General features: G+C 46.2%; 1 protein-coding gene and 1 non-coding gene across 6 annotated transcripts in view; one reads left to right on the top strand and one right to left on the bottom strand.

Annotated features, from left to right (window-relative positions):
* Positions 1-19,307, bottom strand: part of MRTFB (myocardin related transcription factor B) — a 184,610-nt gene that overhangs the window by 8,024 nt on the left and 157,279 nt on the right. For all 5 annotated transcript variants that reach the window (XM_044233088.1, XM_044233091.1, XM_044233089.1 and 2 more), the window contains 3 exons: positions 19,024-19,161; positions 15,927-16,085; positions 15,500-15,637 (listed from right to left, as the gene is read on the bottom strand). In XM_044233088.1, the coding sequence (XP_044089023.1) occupies positions 15,500-15,637; positions 15,927-16,085; positions 19,024-19,161 (435 nt within the window). The remainder of the gene's footprint in view (positions 1-15,499; positions 15,638-15,926; positions 16,086-19,023; positions 19,162-19,307) is intronic.
* Positions 19,233-19,305, top strand: TRNAR-CCU. Its single transcript has one exon. It is a non-coding gene; the product is annotated as a tRNA-Arg (tRNA).

Raw genomic sequence — 19,307 nt, 5'->3', positions numbered from 1 at the left:
GTCCCTGGAGACATGAAGCCATTTACTTAGTGTGTCACAGCTGATGAGCGGCTAAGAGCAGGAACAGGGCTGATACCTACATCAGCCGACCTATACACATCCCTTAGTTTTTACCACTGCATTCTGAGAGGCCGCTACTACTTGCTTCTAAAAATACTTGATTCAGTTCCATTTATGTAAAAATAGAAGGCAGGCGTAAACTGCATTTACAGAGGGCACAGGCCAAGTTTTGACATCTGTGTATCCCCATAATGCTGTCAACACAGTCGAGATAGCCAGCATACCCGTGCCCTCCAAGTTTCCTCAGTGGCCTTTTGTAAGAGTCCCATCTTCCCCATGCAACCCAGTGACTGCTTTTTCTGCTTATAGATGAGTTTAGTTCACATTTTCTGGAGTTTTATAGCAATGAATCCTCACAATGGAAGTGTTTTTGGTAGTGGATGAGGTTCTTTCGTTGAACATAATAATTCTGAGCTTTCTCCACGCTGGAGAGGATGCCTTAGGAATATTTTTATTGCCCAGGAGGTTTGTTTTGGTTGTTTCCATTTTTTGGCTGTTATAAGTTCAGCTGCTGTGGCATTTGTGTACAAATTTCTGCGCTGGGTAAACACCGAGGAGGGGCATGCTGGAATCCTAGGGGAGTTATGGTGTTAACTTTTTAAGAAATGGCTGCTTGGCAAAGTGACATTTTTCCGTTTCCACCAGCAGTGTCTGGTATTTCTGGTCATTCCACATCCTTGTCAACACTGAGTACGGTCAGTCGTTTCAATTTTAGGCATCTCATAGGTGTGTAGTGGTATGGCGGTGTGATTTCAATGTGCATTTTCCTAATGACTCATAATGTACAGTATCTGGTCACGTGCTTGCTGGCCATCCATGTATCTTGTTTCGGTGAAACGGCTGCTCTAATCACTTGCCTCTTCCAGACTTCTTCGGTTTACTGTTTGCATGGTGTATCTTTTTCTGATTATTTACTTTGAACCTGTGTCTTTGTATTTCAAGTATGTCTCTTCAAACCCGGAAACGGACTCCTAGCTATAGAGAACAGACGAATGGGTACCAGAAGAGGGGTGGGTAGCGGGAGGGCTGGGGGGATTAGGGGGTGCACTTGTGATAAGCAGAGAGATGTATGGAGGTGCTGAGTCCCTCCGTTGTGCAACTGAAACTAATACTACATTGCATATTAAGTGGGATGTAAATAAAAACATAAAAAATAAAAATTTTATCAACTAGGGCACCTGGGTGACTTAGTCAGTTAAGTGCCTGCCTTCGGCTCAGGTCATGATCTCAGGGTCCTGGGATCGAGCCCCATGTCAGGCTCCCTGCTCAGTGGTAAGTTTGTTTCTCCCTCTCCCTCTGTGATGGCTTCCGTGCACTCTCCAATAAATAAATAGAATCTTTAAAAATTTGTATCAATGAGAAAAAAAAAGGATCTCTCTTATAGGTGCATGTATGTGTTCCCTATTGTATTACACATTACTCTAAGCAGTTTAGTGGCTTAAAATGCTAAAGTTATTATCTCAGTTTCTGTGGGTCAGGAATTTAGCAAGAGTTTATTTATTTTTTTAAAAAAGATTTTATTTATTTATTTGACAGAGATCCTAAGTAGGCAGAGAGGCAGGCAGAGAGAGAGAGAGGAAAGCAGGCTCCCTGCTGAGCAGAGAGCCCGATGCGGGACTCGATCCCAGGACCCTGAGATCATGACCTGAGCCGATGGCAGTGGCTTAACCCACTGAGCCACCCATGCACCCTAGCAAGAGTTTAGATGAGTAGTTCTGGCTTGGGGTCTTTCATGGGTCAAGATGTTGGCCAGGCTCTAGCTGTCTTCAGGGGAGAATGTGCTTACAAAGATGGTTCACTCCACGATGGCCATTTGGTCCTGCGGATTGACGGGAGGCCTCCGTTTCCCTTCACCTGGGCCTGTCCAGAGCGCTGCAGGAGGGACTTGCCTTTTCTGAACTAGCATCAGAAGTCCAGCACCATCACTTCGGCCAGTTGGGTCATAAGCGAGTCACTGAGTCCAGGCCCAGGGAGGGATGTCAAAGAAATACCGGACATCTTAAGATATAGTTAGTTGGGTCTGTTTTTAGTTGCTTTGATAATTTCTGCATTTTTTAAAAAAATTATTTATTTATTTATTTGACAGAGATCACAAGTAGGCAGAGAGGCAGAGTAGGGGAGGGGGGAAGCAGGCTCCCCGCTGAGCAGAAGGCCCGATCGGGGCTCGATCCCGGGACCCTGGGATCATGACCTGAGCTGACGGCAGAGGCTTTAACCCACTGAGCCACCCAGGCGCCCCAATCTTTTCTATTTTATAAAAGCTGTACTTCAGTTGTTGCTGTAGCATACAGTAAACATCCTTAGTTCTTCATAGATTATTTCATGTTGTGCTGTTGTATATAAAATATAAAATCCGTGAAAATGTAAAGACCCACTTCCTCTGAAATTTCATTAGGTATTTTATTTTTTACGGTGTAGGTTTTCTGGTGATGAATTCTTATGTTTCCTTTACCTGAAAATATCTTTAGTTCATTTTCATTCTTAAAGGACATTTTTTACTTGATGGAGAATATTCTGGTTTGACAGTCTGTTCTTCCCCTCTAAGAGTTTCTAAAGATCTTGTTCCACTGTTTTCTGATTCTGGTAGTTTCTGATGAAAAGTCAATCATAAAACAAATTGTTGTTACCCTGTGTGCACTGTGTTTTGTTTCATGCTGTCAAGATCTGCTCTTTAATTCGGCGGTCAGTAATTTGACTATGGTAGGACTAGGCCTTCTGTTTGTCCTGGTTGGTGTTCACTGAGCATCTCCAAGTTATAAACGTGTCTTCATCACACTGGTGAAAAATCTGACCTTGATTACAGTATTTTATCTGCCTCATTCTCTTCTCAGATTCCTATCGTACCCATCTTAGACTGTCTGACATTCTGTGCTCCTTAAAAACATTTTAGTTATTTAGACTTGATAAATTCTATTGGTTTATCTTCAAGTTCACCGACTAAATTTTACCTTTTACCTTTTTCCCTGTCATCTCCGTTCTGTGAAGACCATCCATAATTTTTTTTCATTTTAGAGATTTTTTTTTAGTTTTATTTTTTCCATTTCATTAAAAAATCATTTCTATATTTGCTAGTTTTCATTCATTATGAATATATTTTCCTTTACCTCACTGATTGTTGGTTGTTTTAAAGTCATTATCTGCAAGTTCTAACATCCGGATTAGCTGGAGTTGGTCTTAGTTGACTGCCTTTTGCCCTTGAGAGAGGGCTGCATTTTCTTATTTGCACACTGCACGTTATGAATGCCTGTTATGGATATCAAATTGTGAAGCCTCTGTTTTCTGTTATTTTTCTCACATGAGTGGCTTTTTTTGTTTTTTTTTTTTTAAATATTTTATTTATTTGACAGAGACATGGAGAGAGAGGGAACACAGGCAGGGGGAGTGGGAGAGGGAGAAGCAGGCTTCCTGCGGAGTAGAGAGCCCGATGCAGCAGCAACCCTAGGACCCCGGGACCATAACCTGAGCCAGAAGGTGGACGCTTAAGGCCTGAGCCATCTGGGCGCCCTGAGTGGCTTCTTGTGTGTCAGCAGGCACTTAATGACCTTTCAAAATGTTTTTTGGGCAGAAGTTCCAATCACAGCTCACATCTTTTATCTGTAGCTCAGCTTCCAGGACCACAGAGTGCCTGTGTGGCTGAGGGGTCTGCTGGAGGTGTGGGCAGACAACTTGGGGATCTCCCCTCTAGTTCTTCCCCTCTTAGGTTGCTCTCAACTCGGCTCTCTGACTTCCCGGGGCATAAAGGCTCTGGTTTTTCTGCCAGTAACCCCACCACTTAGCTTGACGCCAGAGTAAAAGCAGCAGAAGAGGGAAGTGATGCTCTCTCGCCCTCCCCTGCGCGGGCTCCTCACCAGACTGTGACCGCATCAGATCCCTCTCCAGGGCCTCTGTGTTCCTGCTTTTTGTCTTAGGACCAGGCTGTACAGCTGATAGCGCTGGTAAGTTCCTTCGCCAGCAGTGGAACTGGAAGTCTGAGTAAACGTATTTGAAAAACCTCAGGATGCCTGGAGTTTGATGTGCAGAGGTATATAGAGACGACCAGCCCCGGATGGAGAGCGGGGCTCCCTCCGCCTACAAGCACGAACCAGAGACCGAGAAATGGCAGGGGTTCCGACCACTGTCTTGGATTAAAGTGACGTCATCATTCTCTGGTGTCGCTCCATGTTATAGACAGAGAAGTGATGAGAACCAGGTTAGGAAGGAGGAGTGCTACCTTTTGTTTCTCTAAAAATGCCAGTTTAAGGGGCGCCTGGGTGGCTCAGTCGTTAAGTGACTGCCTTCAGCTCAGGGCATGATCTCAGGGTCCTGGGATCGAGTCCTGCATCAGGCCCCCTGCTCCGCGGGGAGTCCGCTTCTCCCTCTCCCAACAACCTGCTCATGCTTTCGCTTGCTCCCTCTCTTCCAAATAAATAAAATCTGTATCTTTGCAATTCACTTCAACTCTGTTCCCCTGTGAGAACAGACGTCACTTCCCAAGGCACCGACGGGGAGGACGGCCTAGTCCAGCACCACTGGTTCTCCCATCCTTCGTGTACGTGTTTACAACTCTTTCTGAAATTTGGTTTTTCCCTCACAGAGAAGGGCCCCTGCTGAGGACGGACCCGAAGAAACCTTTCGCGACGACCCCAGTGCCGTTCCCTTGGCCCGAAGCACAAGGCAAGCGCCAGTGCCCTCAGGGACACGCGCTGCGGCTGCTCCCCAAGGCCAGCAGGTGGGTCAGCGAGACACTCGCTGAGGGCCCGGCCCGGCTGCGGCCTGCTGCAGAGAGTGTAGACAGCTCTTGACGCACAAGCCATCGGGCCACACTGAGTCCCCCCTGAGAACGTGGGAGCCACGGCCCCGGCACAGCTGGGCCGACGGCCCCGTTTGCTGCGGGCGCCGAACGCCCTTCTTGTGCCAGCTCGAGCGCGTCCTCTGCTGGCAGGGCCCCCGGAGTGCCGTGACGCCCACCCGCGGCAGCCTCGGTGAGGCGGGGGATCCTTCCTGAAAGTGCCCGTGCTCGGTTTAGATGGGCAGGGAGACCAGGAGAGAGGCTCAGGGTGAGGTGGGACAAGGTTTCCGTTGCTGGGCGCCCGCCACAGGCCAGCTGCCTGGACCGCAGGAGCTCGGTTCCCATCTGAGAATGGGGAGCCCCAAGGTGGGCTCGGGGGACAGACAGGCATCTTGCGCACACGGTGAAGTCAGGAGGACCCCAGGCCTGTCCGCTTCCAAGGGCCTTTGCTCACCATGCTGGCAAAGCTGCCCGCCGGAGCGGAGAGGGCTGCGGACAAGAGTGAGGTGAGGCCGGGCGAGGCAGGGGCTGAGCACTCTTGACGTCCAGCCAGGGCCAAGGTCGTTTCATGCCACCCTGACAAATATGGAGGCTTTAGAACAGAGGGACCTGCAGAGGACTTATGGGAAGATGGTGGTTTGTCCCACGGAAACACCTAGGTAACAGCCACGTCGGTACAACTAAGACGGCGGGCACCACAGCCTTCCCACGGTGAGCGGCAGACAGGAGGACACAGACAGGAGGACACACGGGAGAGAGCAGGAAGGCCGAGATGCAGGAGGGACGGTGAGACCAGCTGCAGAGGAGGGACACCACAAGCACGAGAAGGGAGAGGACCCTCCATCAGGGACTCCAGCCTGGGAAGCTTTGGAAGCCAGTGGGGCTTAGCTTGGGGAGAGCCCGAGGGCCATAGGAAATGGAGCGCCCACCCTTAAAGACCCTGCCAGACAACCCCACTGAGATACAGCCTGGAAGCAGCAGTTTGAAAAGCACCTGGCGTGTAAGGGAAGACTGACTGCCTGATCTCAGAACCTGAGCTGGGGAGGACGTGATCTTTGGGAGACTTCAGCAAGGGCAAAAGAGCCGGGGGTGGGGCGGCACCGTTCCTCCTCTGCCCAAGCCTGGACCCCCGACACTTGCAGGCACCAGGGCAAAAACCCTCACCTGCCTTGCGAACACCACCCCCTGCTCCGCACTCTCCTGGGCGCACACGCCCTGCCACCTGCCCTGGGCAGAGGGGACGGTAACGAGTTCCACTGCAGCCTCAGCAGGAGGCAGGGGCAGGCCTCTGACTGGACAGCTGACCCACCAAGGAAAGGCTCTTGGAGACAAGGCAGGGAGAGTGCCCTGCGGGTTGGTCCAACCACAGCCCTGGCAAGTGGGCTGAGGGCAGGGATCTGGTTTCTTCCAACTACAAGCCCCAGGCTGCCCTGGTCTGGTCCCTTAACAACCTAGAGCCCGGCCACAACAGGCAAAGTGGGCCGCTGCAGCCGCCCGGACTGCAGGCAAACACGGCTCAGCCACCGCAGCAGGGTGCACGCCACACACGTCAGAGCCCCCCACCTCCCCCCGCAGCAGCTACTGCTGGGGAACAGGCACGGGGCACTACGGACCTCCCCCTCCCGAGGCCACTGCTCTTAAGTGCCGGAGATGGAGCAGACTTTCCTAGCACACCAAACAACCCGAGATGGAGACGGGAATGCATCCTCACATATAAGAAAGAACCGGAAATGACATATTCATTAACTGAAATTAAAAAGCTACAAGAGGGAATCGATCATAGAGTAGAGGAAGCAGAGGACTGGATGGGGCAGCTGGAAGACAGAGTAATGGAGAGCAAGCAAGCTGAACAACAGAAGCAGCAGCAATGAGAACAGGGGCAGGGAGCTCTGCGACACGTTATGAGGATCCCAGAAGGAGAGGAGAGAGGAAAGGGAGCACACAATTTATCTGAAGAAATAAGAGCTAAAAACGTCCTTAATCTGGGGAAGGAAGCAAGCACGTGTAGCCAGCACCAAGAGAAAACAGCTGTATGCCAAGGAAACTCCATGTGACTCTCCCCTCATTTTTCGGCATAAAACTTGCAGTGCAGAAGGGAGTGGTATGATATATTCCAAGTGCTAAAAGGAAAAAACTTCCAAAAATACTCACCCGGCAAGAATATCATTTAGAGAATTAGAAGGAGAGAAAAAGTTTCCCAAACAAAACATAAAGGACTTCATCACCACTAAACCAGCTCCATAAGAAATATTAAGGGGATTTCTTTGGAAAGAAAAGGCCATCATGAGGAGGAAGAAAATTAGGAAAGGAAAAAATTTCACAGGTAAATACAAACATAATGAAAGTAGATTAATCCTATAAAACCCAGTGTAAAGGTTAAAGTACAAAAGCAGTAAAATCAATTATACCTATAACAGGGGAATGGCCAAAAAAAAAAGGATGTAAAAGTATGACAGCATATACATAAAATGTGCAAGGGGGAGAGTAAAAATTCAGTGCTTTTAGAATGGATGCACATTTAAATGACCATCAACTTAATATATACTTGCTATATGCACAGGATGTCATCTCTCATCCTAATGGTAATCACAAATCAAAAATTGGTAATAGATACGCAAAAAAGAAAGAAAAAGGAATCAAGCAGATCACTCAAGAAAGACATCGAACCACAAGGGAAGAGAGCAAGACAGGAAAGGAGCAGAGAAATAAAATCCAACCATAAAACAAGTAACAAAGTGGTAATAAGTACATGCCCATTAATAATTAGTTTGAATGTAAATGGTCTAAATGTTCCAATCAAAAGACACAGGGTGACCGAATGGACAAAAAAAGCAACATGCATCTATACAGGGCTGACGGGAGCCTCCCTTCCGACCTAAAGACACACGCAGATTGCAACTGAAGGGACGGAAAACCTTTATCCTGCAAATGGGTGTGAAAAGGAAACTGGTAGAGCAATCCTTACAGTACTGGACAAAACAGACTTTAAGACAAAGGACACTACATAATGATAAAGCCAACAACTGAGTAAGGGGATCTAACAATTGCAAACAGTTAACGCACCCAATCTGGGAGCACCTAAACCTAAAGGAACTACTAATAGATGTTAAGGGAAGAAACTGACAGTGGTATGTAATAGTCAGGGACCTCACCCAGCTTACATCAATGGACAGGTCATCCAGACAAAAACGAGGAAATAGTGGCTTTGAATGACACATTGGACTAGATGAACCTAACACACATTCAAAGCATTTCATTCAAAAACAGCAAAATACATTCTTTTCAAGTACATATGGAGCGTTCTTCAGAATAGATCACAGACAAAACAAGTCTCAATAAATTTAAAAAAGACTGAAGTCCTGTCATGCATCTTTTCCAACCACAATGGCATGAAACTAAAAATTAATCACGAGAAATAAATCTGGAAAGAACACAGTATGTGGAGACTAAATAATGCACCACTAAACAGTAAGTGGGTCAGCCCGTAAATCAAAGAGGAAACAAACCAGAGACAAACGAGACTGAAAACATAATGGTCCAAAATCTTTGGGATGGAGCAAAACTATTCTAAGAGGAAAGATGACGGCAATGGAGGCCTACCTCAAGGGGCAGGAAGAATCTCAAGCAACTGAGTCTTAAACCTAGAAGAGCCAGAAAAAGAACAACGCTCAAAGCCAGTAGAAAGAATGAAATAATAAAGATTAGAGCAGAAATAAATGAAATAGAGACAAAAATAACCACAATGGGATAGATCAGGGAAACCAGGAACTGTTTCCTTGAAATCACAACAACTAAGATAAACCTTTAGCTAACCTCATCAAAAAAGGAGGACTCAAAGTCACAAATGAAGGAGAAGCAGTAATACCACAGAAATACAAAAGTACAAGGGAATACTATGAAAAATGATGTGCTAACACAAACTGGACAAGCTAGAAGAAATGGATGAATTCCTAGAAACATATCACTTTCCCAAAGTGAATTAGGAAGAGACAAAATTTGAACAGACTGATTACAAAGAAATAAAATCAAGTAATAAAAAAAAACTTCAACAAACAGAAGTCCAGGACCAGATGGCTTCACAGGTGACTTCTACCAAACATTTAAAGAAGAGTTAAGACTTATTATTTTCAAACTAATCCAAAACAGAAGAGGAAGGAAAGCTTCTAAATTTATTTTACAAGTCCAGCACTGCCCTGACACCAAAACCAAAAAAAGACACTACAAGAAAAAGAAAACCGTGGGCCAGTATCTCTGATGAACACAGATGCAAAATCCTTAACAAAATGTTAGCAAACCTAATTCAACAGTACATTAAAAAGATCATTCACCATGAACAAGTGGTTTTTATTCCTGGGATGAAAGGGGGGTTTGATACTTGCAAATCAATCAATGTGATACTTGACCTTGGTAAGAGAAAGTAGGAACCATATGATCACATCAGTTGATGCAGAAAAAAGCATTTGCCAAAGCATGACATCCATTTATGATAAAAACTCTCACCAAAGGTTTAGAGGGAACATACCTCAGTATCATAAAGGCCGTATGTGAAAAATCCCACATTCAGTGGTGAGAAACAGCTCTTCCTCTGAGATCAGGAACAAGTGAAGGATGTCTACTCTCACCACTTTTATTCAACAAAGCACTGGAAGTCCTAGCCACAGTAATCAGACACAAAATGAACTAAAAGGTATCCAAACTGAAAAGAAAGAAGTAAAACTTCTATTTGCAGATGACATGATACTATATGTAAAAAACACTCAAGACTCCACCAAGAAACTACTAGAACTGATAACTGAGTAAATTCACAGGATACAAGGTTAATATACAAATCTGTTGCATTTCTATACATTAATAAAATGAAGTAGCAGGAGGAGACATTAAGGAAACAAGCCCATTTTCAACTGTACCAAAAAGAGTTAAATACCTAGGGATAAACTTAACCATGGAAGTAAAAGACTTGTAGTCTGAAAACTATGAAACTTATGAAAGAACCTGAAGATGACAAACAAGTGGAAAGACAGTCCATGTTTATGAATGGAAGAACCAATATTGTGAAAATGTTCACACTACCCAAAGCGATCCACAGATTTAAGTCAGCCTCTACCAAAATACCAACACTGTCCACAGAACTAGCGCAAACAATCCTAAAATTTGTATGGAACCACAGAAGACCCCCGAGGAGCCAAAGCCATCTTGAAGAAGAATGAAGTTGGAGGCATCACAATCCCAGCTGTCAAGATACAAAACTATAGTGATTGCAACAGTATTACACAGGCAGCAGTGATCACATGTAGATCAATGAAACAGAATACAATCCAGATATAAAGCTATTCAATGGCCAATTAATCTATGACAAAGGAAGCAAGAATATACAATCGAGTAAACACAGTCTAACTTAAACAGTGTTGGGGAAACTGGACAGCTACATTCAGAAGAATGAAACTGGACGCCTTTTTTACACTGTGCACAGAAATAAATTCAAAATGATTAAGGACCTAGATGTGAGACCGGAAACCATGAAAGTTCTAGAAGAAAACGCAGGCAATAACTTCTTGCATATCACTCATAGAAACATTTTTTAATATATGTCTCCTCTGGAAAGGGAAACAAAAGCAAAATTAAACTTGCCGCTACACCCGAGATAAAAAGTTTCTGCCGAGTAAAGGAAACCATCAACAAAACAAAGAGGCAACCTTTTGAATCGGAGAAGATATTTGCAAACGATATATCTGATATATATATTTGCACAATATATAAAGAACTTAATTCAATACCAAAAACAAATAAACAAACAACAAACCCAGTTTCTCCAAAGACACAGGCGGCCAAGAGACACATGAAAAGATGCTCAACATTACTCATCATCAGAGAAATGCAAATCAAAACCACAAGGAGCTCTCACCTCCCACCTGTCAGAATGGCTAAAAATAACAAGTGTTGAGGATGTGGAGAAAAAGGAACCCTTGTGCACTGTGGGTGGGAATGCAAACTGGTGATGCCACTGTGGAAAACAGTATGGGGGTTCCTCAAAAATTAAAAATAGAATTACCTTGTGGCGCCTGGGTGGCTCAGTGGTTTAAGCCTCTGCCTTCAGCTCAGGTCATGATCTCAGGGTCCTGGGATCGAGCCCCACATCGGGCTCTCTGCTCAGCGGGGGCCTGCTTCCCCCTCTCTCTCTGTTTCTGCCTACTTGTGATCTCTCTCTATCAAATAAATAAATAAAGATCTTAAAAAAAAAATAGAATTACCTTACAATCCAGTAATCTCAGTACGGGGTATTTATGCAAAGAAACCAAAACACTAATTTGTAAAGAGATATGCACCCCGTGGAAAGTGCAGCATTATTTACAATACCCAAACTATGGAAGCAACCCGTGTCCATCCACAGGTGAATGCCTGAAGGAGGTGTGGTATTCACACACAATGGACTGCTACTCTGCCGTAAAAACAAGGATGGACCCAGAGGGGATAATGCTAAGTGAAGTCAGTCAGGGAGAGAAAGACAAGTACGAAGGGATCTCACTCATAGGTGGAATTTCAGAAACAAACAAAGGAAAAAGAGGCAATCAAAAAACCGACTCCTAAATACAGAGAACTGTGTGTTGCCAGAGGGAGGTGGGTGGGGGGGATGGGTGAAATAAAGGGGATGAGCACTGAGAAGTGTACAGAATTACGGAGTCACTATATTGTACACCTGCAACTAATCGAACACTGTGTGTTAACTGTACTTGAATAAAAAGAGAGAAACCCATATAAAATACATGCCGGGGCCATCATCTCATCTAACCTTCATGGGACCCATTCCCCCAAGGAGAAGTTAAAGGAAAAACTTCGAGTTTGATTAAGTAGGAATTGAAGGTTCCACAGCTGCCAAAACTGTCTGGGAGTCTTCACAGTGCACGGTATTTTGATTTAAAGTAGCATGTACAGGAGAAGCATGGGAAATGGCAGAGTGGGAGGCTCCTGAGCTCACTTCCCATGGACACATCAAGTGTGTAACTAAATATAGTGAGCCTCACTCTGAAATGACCTGGGGACTAACAAAAGTTCTCTCTCCCACAGCTAAAGATCTAAAGAAGGCCACACAGAGAAGGGAAGGAGGGGCAGGGATGTGGTCAGGAACCAAATCCCTGGCACGGTGATCTAGATCACCTGGGAGCGTGGAAGTCCTCCATGAGGATCGAGGGGATCAAGCCCCACGGTGGGCACCCCAACCTGGGGATTTGCAATGGGTAGATGAGCCCCCAAAACCTCTGGCTTTGTAAATCAGTGGGGCAGGGGCCAGAAGGCTCTAGGGAGGGGCGCCTGGGTGGCTCAGTGGGTTAAAGCTTCTGCTTTCGGCTCAGGTCATGATCCCAGGGTCCTGGGACTGAGCCTCAGCAGGGAGCCTGCTTCCTCCTCTCTGCCTACTTGTGATCTCTGTCAAATAAGTAAATAAAATCTTGAAAAAAAAAAAAAAAGTAAATAAAATCTTAAAAAAAAAAAAAAAAAGGCTCTAGGGACCTGAGATTCTGTTCTTAAAGGGCCAGTACTTTTTATCACTTGGTGTGAGACCTGGCACAGAAGTGGCAGTTTGGAAGGTGTCCAGGTTGTGTGTGAAGGAGACTTACTTTTTTAGGGCAAATGCTGGGAGAGCAGGGATCTGGGGGAAATTTGTGTATGAATGTAACTGCTGCTGGAAGCCAGCTCTGACACTCTGTCTCTCTGTATCCTGCTAGCACTGTCCCCCTGCCCGCCAGCACACCCACAGAAGTCTTGGCCAGTCACGACAGCAGAGTACACACAGTCCACACAGAGGACACCCCTGGAGTGACCGGTTCTGGTGAGCAGGGGGGGGGTCTGCATTCCTGGGCCTCACAGGATGCCTTCTACACAGGCCACCACTTTGAAGACCAGGAGATGTAGCCGGCCTATCTCAGACACAGAAACAAATCCAGAGGCAGACTACATGAAACAGAAGCAATCTGCCTGATAAAGAAGTCAGAGTAATGGTCATAAAGATGCTCAACGGATCTGAGAGAAGAGTGGGTGAACTTAGAACTTCAAGAAGCAGAGAATAGAAAAAATCAATCAAAGCTGAAGAATAAAATAAATGAGCTGAAAAACACACGAGAGAGAATCAACAGCAGATTAAAGGATGCAGGAGAACAGGTGCATGATCTGGAAGACAGGGTAGTGGAAATCATCCAAACTTAACCGCCCAAAAAATAAATAAATAAGAGAGAGAGAGGGAGAGAAAATATGAGGATAGGTTAGGAGACCTCTGGGCAACAAGTGTACTGATATTCGTATTTTAAGTGTCCTTGGAGGAGAAGAAAGAGAGAAAGGGCCAGAAAACTTACTTGAAGAAATAATATCTGAAAACTTCCCTAACCTGAGGAAGGAAGCTGCCTGGTCCAGTAAGCACAGAGAGCTCCAAACAAGATGAACCCAAGGATGTCCACATAAAAATTAAAATGTCAAAAATTTAAGATAAAGAGAGTCTGTTTATTAGAAGCAGTAAGAGAAAGGCAACTAGTTATGTATAAGGAAAGTTGAGGCTATAAGCTGAGTTTTCAGCAGGAACGTTGCCAGAAGGGAGAGGCATAATATATTCAAAGTAGTGAGAGGAAAAAAAGTCTACAACCAAGAATACTCAGCAAGGATATCATTCAGAATTGGGGGAAATATAAAGAGTTGCCCAGGCCACCAGAAGTCAGAGGAGTATATCACCACTGAAGTGGCCTCACAAGGAATCTTAAAGGAACTTCTTTAAGTAGAAAAGGCCATAACTTGAAGCAAGAAAATCATGAAAGGGAACAGTTTAATCCAAGCATGGCAAGCATGGCATAGAAGAACTATGAAAAGAAATACCAAAAAAACCCCCCCAAAACAAAAAACACCAAAAACCAGAAACAGTTTAAAAAATGGCAATAAGTATATACCTTTAAATATAAACAGACTAAATGTTCCAATCAAAGACATAAGGTTACTGAATGGATGAAAGAAAGGTAACACTTACCTATATGCTGCCTATGAGAGACTGACTTCAGACCTACAGACACATACAGACGTGAAGGGACAGAAAAAGATAGTCCATACAAATGCAAAAAAAAAAAAACAAAAACAAAAGCTGATGTAGCAATATTTAAACAGACACGGGCTAACCGGGTGATGGCCGTTAGGGACAGCCCTGATGTCCTGAGCACTGGGTGGGGTATGGACTGCTGAATTACTAAATTCTACCTCTGAAACTGATAATAGATGTTAACTGAGTTTAAGTTAAAACAACTTAAAAAACCAGACTTTAAAGCAAAGGCTGGAACAAGAGACAACGAAGGGCACTGCATAATGACAAAGGGATCAGTTCAAAAAGAGGACAGTCAACTGCAGTATCTCTGCCCCTGACGTGGGCGCCGCATGTACGTATCTGTAGGTGGACGTATACATATGGGGCTCTCTCTGTAGCGAAGACTGACAGACAACGGGAGACACGGACAGTAATCCAGCAGCAGTACGGGACTTCAACCCCCACTTACATCAACTAATAGATCATCCAGGCAGAAAATCAGTAAGGAAACAGTGGCTCTGAGTGACACATCTGACCAGACAGACTTAATAGATACAGGTAGAGCATTCCATTCCCAAACAGCAGAATACACACTTTTCCAAAGAAGACATCCAGCTGGCCAGCAGACCTAGTGAAGACACTCAGCATTGCTCATCATCAGGGAACTATGAATCAAAACCCCTAGAGACCGCTTTGCACCAGTCAGCATGGCCTGTATCAAAGACAAGACGTAACAAGCGTTGGCAAGACTGGAGAAAAGGGAATTCTCCTTGTGCACTGCCAATGGGAATGTAAACTGGTGCGGCCACTGTGGAAAACCGTACGGGGGCTCCTCAGAAAGCTACAACTAGAGCGACCGCGGGACCCGGCAATTCCACTTCTGGGTATTTATTGGAAGAACGCAAAAACACTAATTCAAAAAGCTAAATGCACCGCAATGTTGACCACAGTGTCACTTCCACGAGCCAAGCTACGGGGGCAGCCCCAGTGTCCGCCGACAGACGAAGGGCTGAAGTGTGCTGCACACACTCCCTCACACAGAGGAGTATTACTCTGCGGTAATAAAGAGTCTCTTTCCCTCTGTGACAGTAGGGATGGACTGAGAGGGAACTTCGCTAAGAGAAGTCAGTCAGAAAAACACAAATACCAGATAAGTTCGCTGACTTGTGGAATCTAAAAAACACAACAAACGAACAGAACGGACACCGACTCAAAAACACAAACACTGGTGTTGCCAGAGGGGGGCGGGTGAAAGAGGAGAAGGGGACGAAGGGGTACAAATGTCCGGTTACAGAATACATCACAGCGACGGCAAGTATAGCACAGGGACAGTCAGTGACCTTGGAGTGACTCTGTGGTGACAGATGGGAACCACACTTACACTGCTGAATGTTCTATAACGTCTATAAACGTCGATCACTGTGTCGTACGCCTGAAACCAATGTAATATTGTATGTTGCCCCTACTTCAATTAAAAAAAACCCCAGCATTTAAAGTGCAAACAAGGCTCCTGGCTCTGAAATTTGTGTTTCTGTTGCGGCAAGTACGTCTTCAACAAAGGACCCGTGTGTGGGTGACTCCCCAAATGCAAGCCCGTGGATGTGGCCGCTGGGCTCACTCACCTCTGGGAGGGAGGACTGGGCGCTGCGTGTCTGCTTGATGGCCTCCTCGTAGCGGGGAGGGTCTTTCGTCTTGGGGACCGGGCTCCCAAACAGGGAGTGCTGGACGACACACGGCTGGGGTGGCGGGGGTGAGCCGGGCTGAGGCAAACAGAGGGAGGGACACGTCAGCTCCTGGCCAGGCAGGGCCCTGCCCTCAGCACGGGGGAGCCCCAGGACCTAGGACCTGCATGGCTGCCAGGGTGCCATCCTGTGTGGGAAGGGCCACCTCTACTGTGCTAAGAGCTAAGCTGCCCCTCACAACGGGCACCACAGTAGTCTGTTCTGTCGCACGCATGCGACAGTCCAGGGTGAGAACGCTGGGGCGTGGAATGCTTCTGGACGCCAGCAAGCACGTCCTGTAGCTGCTGCTCCGTGCTCACGGCATTACCTTGCTGGAGGTGGTAGGTCCGTTCTGCAGGGAGGGCAGCGGGGCACTTCTGGGCTGCAGAGCGCTGGGGGGAGTCTTATTAACACAGGGCTGCTGGACCGCTGGGGCCGGTGCTCTCGGGTAGGGGAGAACGGCGCTCGACGCGGAGGTTGTGAAAACCTGTAAAGAACCGATATTTTCCATTCAGTGTGTTCTTTTCCTCTTCCGACCAAAGAAAACCACGTTTTCGGACAAGGGTCAGCAAATGTTTGCTGGAAAGAGTCATCAGGTATCCAGTTAGGGCCTGCAGGCCCTTGGTTTCTCCTCTCTCCTGCGGTAGCCCAGAGGCAGCTTCGACAATACAGAAATAAATGGGCGGCACTGGGTTCGAGCAAAACGTTATCCACAGAGACAGGCAGGGGCCGGACGTGGTCCCAAGGCCACCGTTTGCCAACCCTGATTGTCTAGCATCAATCGTCCCTTTACTCAGTGGCCGGTCTCTGAGGGTGGTGTGAACCACACCTCCTGGGAAATCAGCATTTGCTCAGTGTAATTTTTCTCTTAAACAAAAGCTTAATTTCTCTTCTTCACCAGGATGGTCTCATCTACTCCCATGGCTGTAATGTTCACGATTCAGCTACAGCCCCACAACCTCTCCTCTTTTCCAACCTTGCTCCCAAGTGCCACAGCCACATTGATAACCCTTATAAGCATAAATTTCGGACATCTCAAATTTTATATATTCCAAACTAAACTTTGCCCTTTCCTCCCACCACCTCCAGCTGCTGAGGAAAAATAATTCTTGGTTTTACCTTCATTTATTTTTAAAACTTTGCTGAATGGAGCCGTCAGTCTCTTGCGCTTTCTGCCCTCAGTGCTGACGGAGCTTCGGAATGCCTCCTGAATCAGGCCTCTGTTCTCTGCTGTCCTAATCCGGGCCCTTGCTATCGATGGCTGGAAAACTGGCACAGCCTCCGTGCTGAGCCCCGCTTCGCCCTCTGCCACAGTCACGGCCAGGACGCCCACACCTGGTCGAGCCCCCGCACTCCCTGGCTCCTCAGGCCTTCACGGTAAAAAGCTCCCCTCTGGCCAGCACGCGAACCTGCTGCCGTCACCTGGCCCCCTTTCTAGCTGACCATAACAGCCACCCGGGCTGTGGCCACACTCTTTTTTCCAGTTTCTCAAAACTTCTCCAGATCCCTGCGAGGCCCCATTTAAAGTCTGAGAAGCTAACTTCTGTCGGGGTTCGGTGAGGATTCCCTCCTGTGCAACAGCCCAGTGTGTGTCTGGCCCATTATGAGTCAAAGCTTTTATTGCCTTTTACAGATGTATGGCCACAGTGGGCTTTTGCCACGGTATTTCACAGAACTGATTTACACGTAAACAGATCTAATATACTTTGTACTGTATTCTGAAAAAGAAAAACTTAGCCCTGTATTTCTGTTGTAAATATACATGTATATTTCTCAAGCGGGAAAGTGTATTTATGTGTGTGTCTAAATATCCCTCCAAACGGGACAAGTGCTCTGGGTGGGGAGTTCCATAAGTAAGTGTACTCCTCTTTGGAAAAGCTGAATTTCCTTATATTTGATACAAGAGTTTCTTCCTTTAAATTGGAATTAATGACCCCTAATTCTAGTATTTGGGCACTTAGTAAATAAGCCCTTATTCATCTTGTCTATACTCTGTTTTTCCCTTTCCTCTCTAAATCAAACTGTCTGGACATCTGGAATACTCACTAAGCTTATCACTAAATTAAAATGTTATTCTGAGCCCAGTAAGTAATGCGCAGCTATAACTCCTTGCACACTGCGTTTCCCAGATGAGATTCTGGAAGAGAGCACAAATGACTACTGTTTCTGTCTATTGCTCCAGTGGTCTTAGCCCAGACAGTTCACACCCCCCTGGACCATGTCTATAGGTACACCTAACTATCCAAGATCTTTTATGCTGAAGACTAAGATTCCAAGACCAAGAATTCTCAACTTTTAAAATACTAAGACCTGGGGCACCTGGGTGGCTCAGTCAGTTCAACGTGCAACTCTAGATTTCAGCTCGGGTCACAATCTCAGGGTGATGAGATCAAACCCCATGCTGGGCTCCGTGCTGGCCATGGAGCCTGCTTAGGATTCTCTCTTTCCCTCTTCCTCTGCCCCCTCTAAAAAATAAATTAAAAAAATAAAATAGGGGCACCTGGGTGGCTCAGTGGGTTAAGCCTCTGACTTCAGCTCAGGTCATGATCTCAGGGTCCCGGGATTGAGCCCCGCATCGGGCTCTCTGTTCAGCAGGGAGCCTGCTTCCCCCTCTGCCTGCCTCTTTGCCTACTTGTGATCTCTCTCTGTCAAATAAATAAATAAAATCTTTAAAAAACAAATAAAATAAAATAAAAGGGTAAGACCTATTTTTGAGGCCTTTGAGAGTTTCCTGGCAAGGAGATGTGCACGTAGCTCCACCTACTGGATAGGAGGGAATTTTGGTAGCTTCTGGGGCCTTCACATCAGAACTTCTTGGTAGAACATGTGCAGAAGTTACAGAGCCCTAGCCCAACGCCGTCATTTTAAAGACAAGCAAAATAACACTCAGAGAAAGTAAGTGAATTTTGCACAAGGCCAACCACGTAGGAAGTGGGGAACCAGAACGAGCAGACCTGGGTCTTCCGGCTCTTAATCTGCAAGATGGCAACTCTTACCTATCCAGAGATCTTACTCAAGGTAAACCCTTCAGAAGGTATCTTTTTCATCTTCAAACATCTCTTTCCAGGGAAAAGCACTTTTTTCCCCTCCAAAAATTATTAATTTGAAAATAAAATAAATTTATTTTAAACCCCAGAAAATCCTACATATGAGGATTAATAACACACTTTTGAAACTCTTCCTTGGAAAAGGGGCTTATAACTGTTAAGACGAGCTCTCTTTCAGTAATGAAGAACTCTTCCCCAAACAACAGGGTGATCCACGGCCAGAGGCCATGGCCCCTCAGGCCTGCCCAAGGAAGGGGCACATCACACAGAACAGACAGGTGCTTCTCACGAGGAGACTGCTTTGCAGGCACTTGCAGGATGGCTGAGCAGACAATAGCTCACGTCAGCGAGAGCCTGTCACCCGTTGCCTTCACCTACCTTTCTAACTTGCTGAGGCTGACTGAGCACATGTGGCGTGAAAGTGTCTTGCTTCTGAGGTACAGTCTGGGCTAAGCCCGAGGACAGCGTGGCCGATGCTGTCTGAGGCTGAGTCTGGATTCCTGTTTGTCCTGGAGTCTAGGAAGCAGATAAAAAATCAATTTAATTGTCAAAATCAATCTCAGAATCAAGAGTTTAGACGTGCGGGCACCTGACTGGCTCAGCTGGAAGAGCGTGAGACTCCTGATGTCAGGGTCGTGGGTTTGAGCCCCATGTTGGGCACA

The sequence above is a fragment of the Neovison vison genome, chromosome 14, assembly GCF_020171115.1.
Source record: "Neovison vison isolate M4711 chromosome 14, ASM_NN_V1, whole genome shotgun sequence".
NCBI classification, from domain to species: domain Eukaryota; kingdom Metazoa; phylum Chordata; class Mammalia; order Carnivora; family Mustelidae; genus Neogale; species Neogale vison.
The sequence above is the reverse complement of the archived record's forward strand: the minus strand, read 5'-3'. Positions and strand labels throughout refer to the sequence as shown.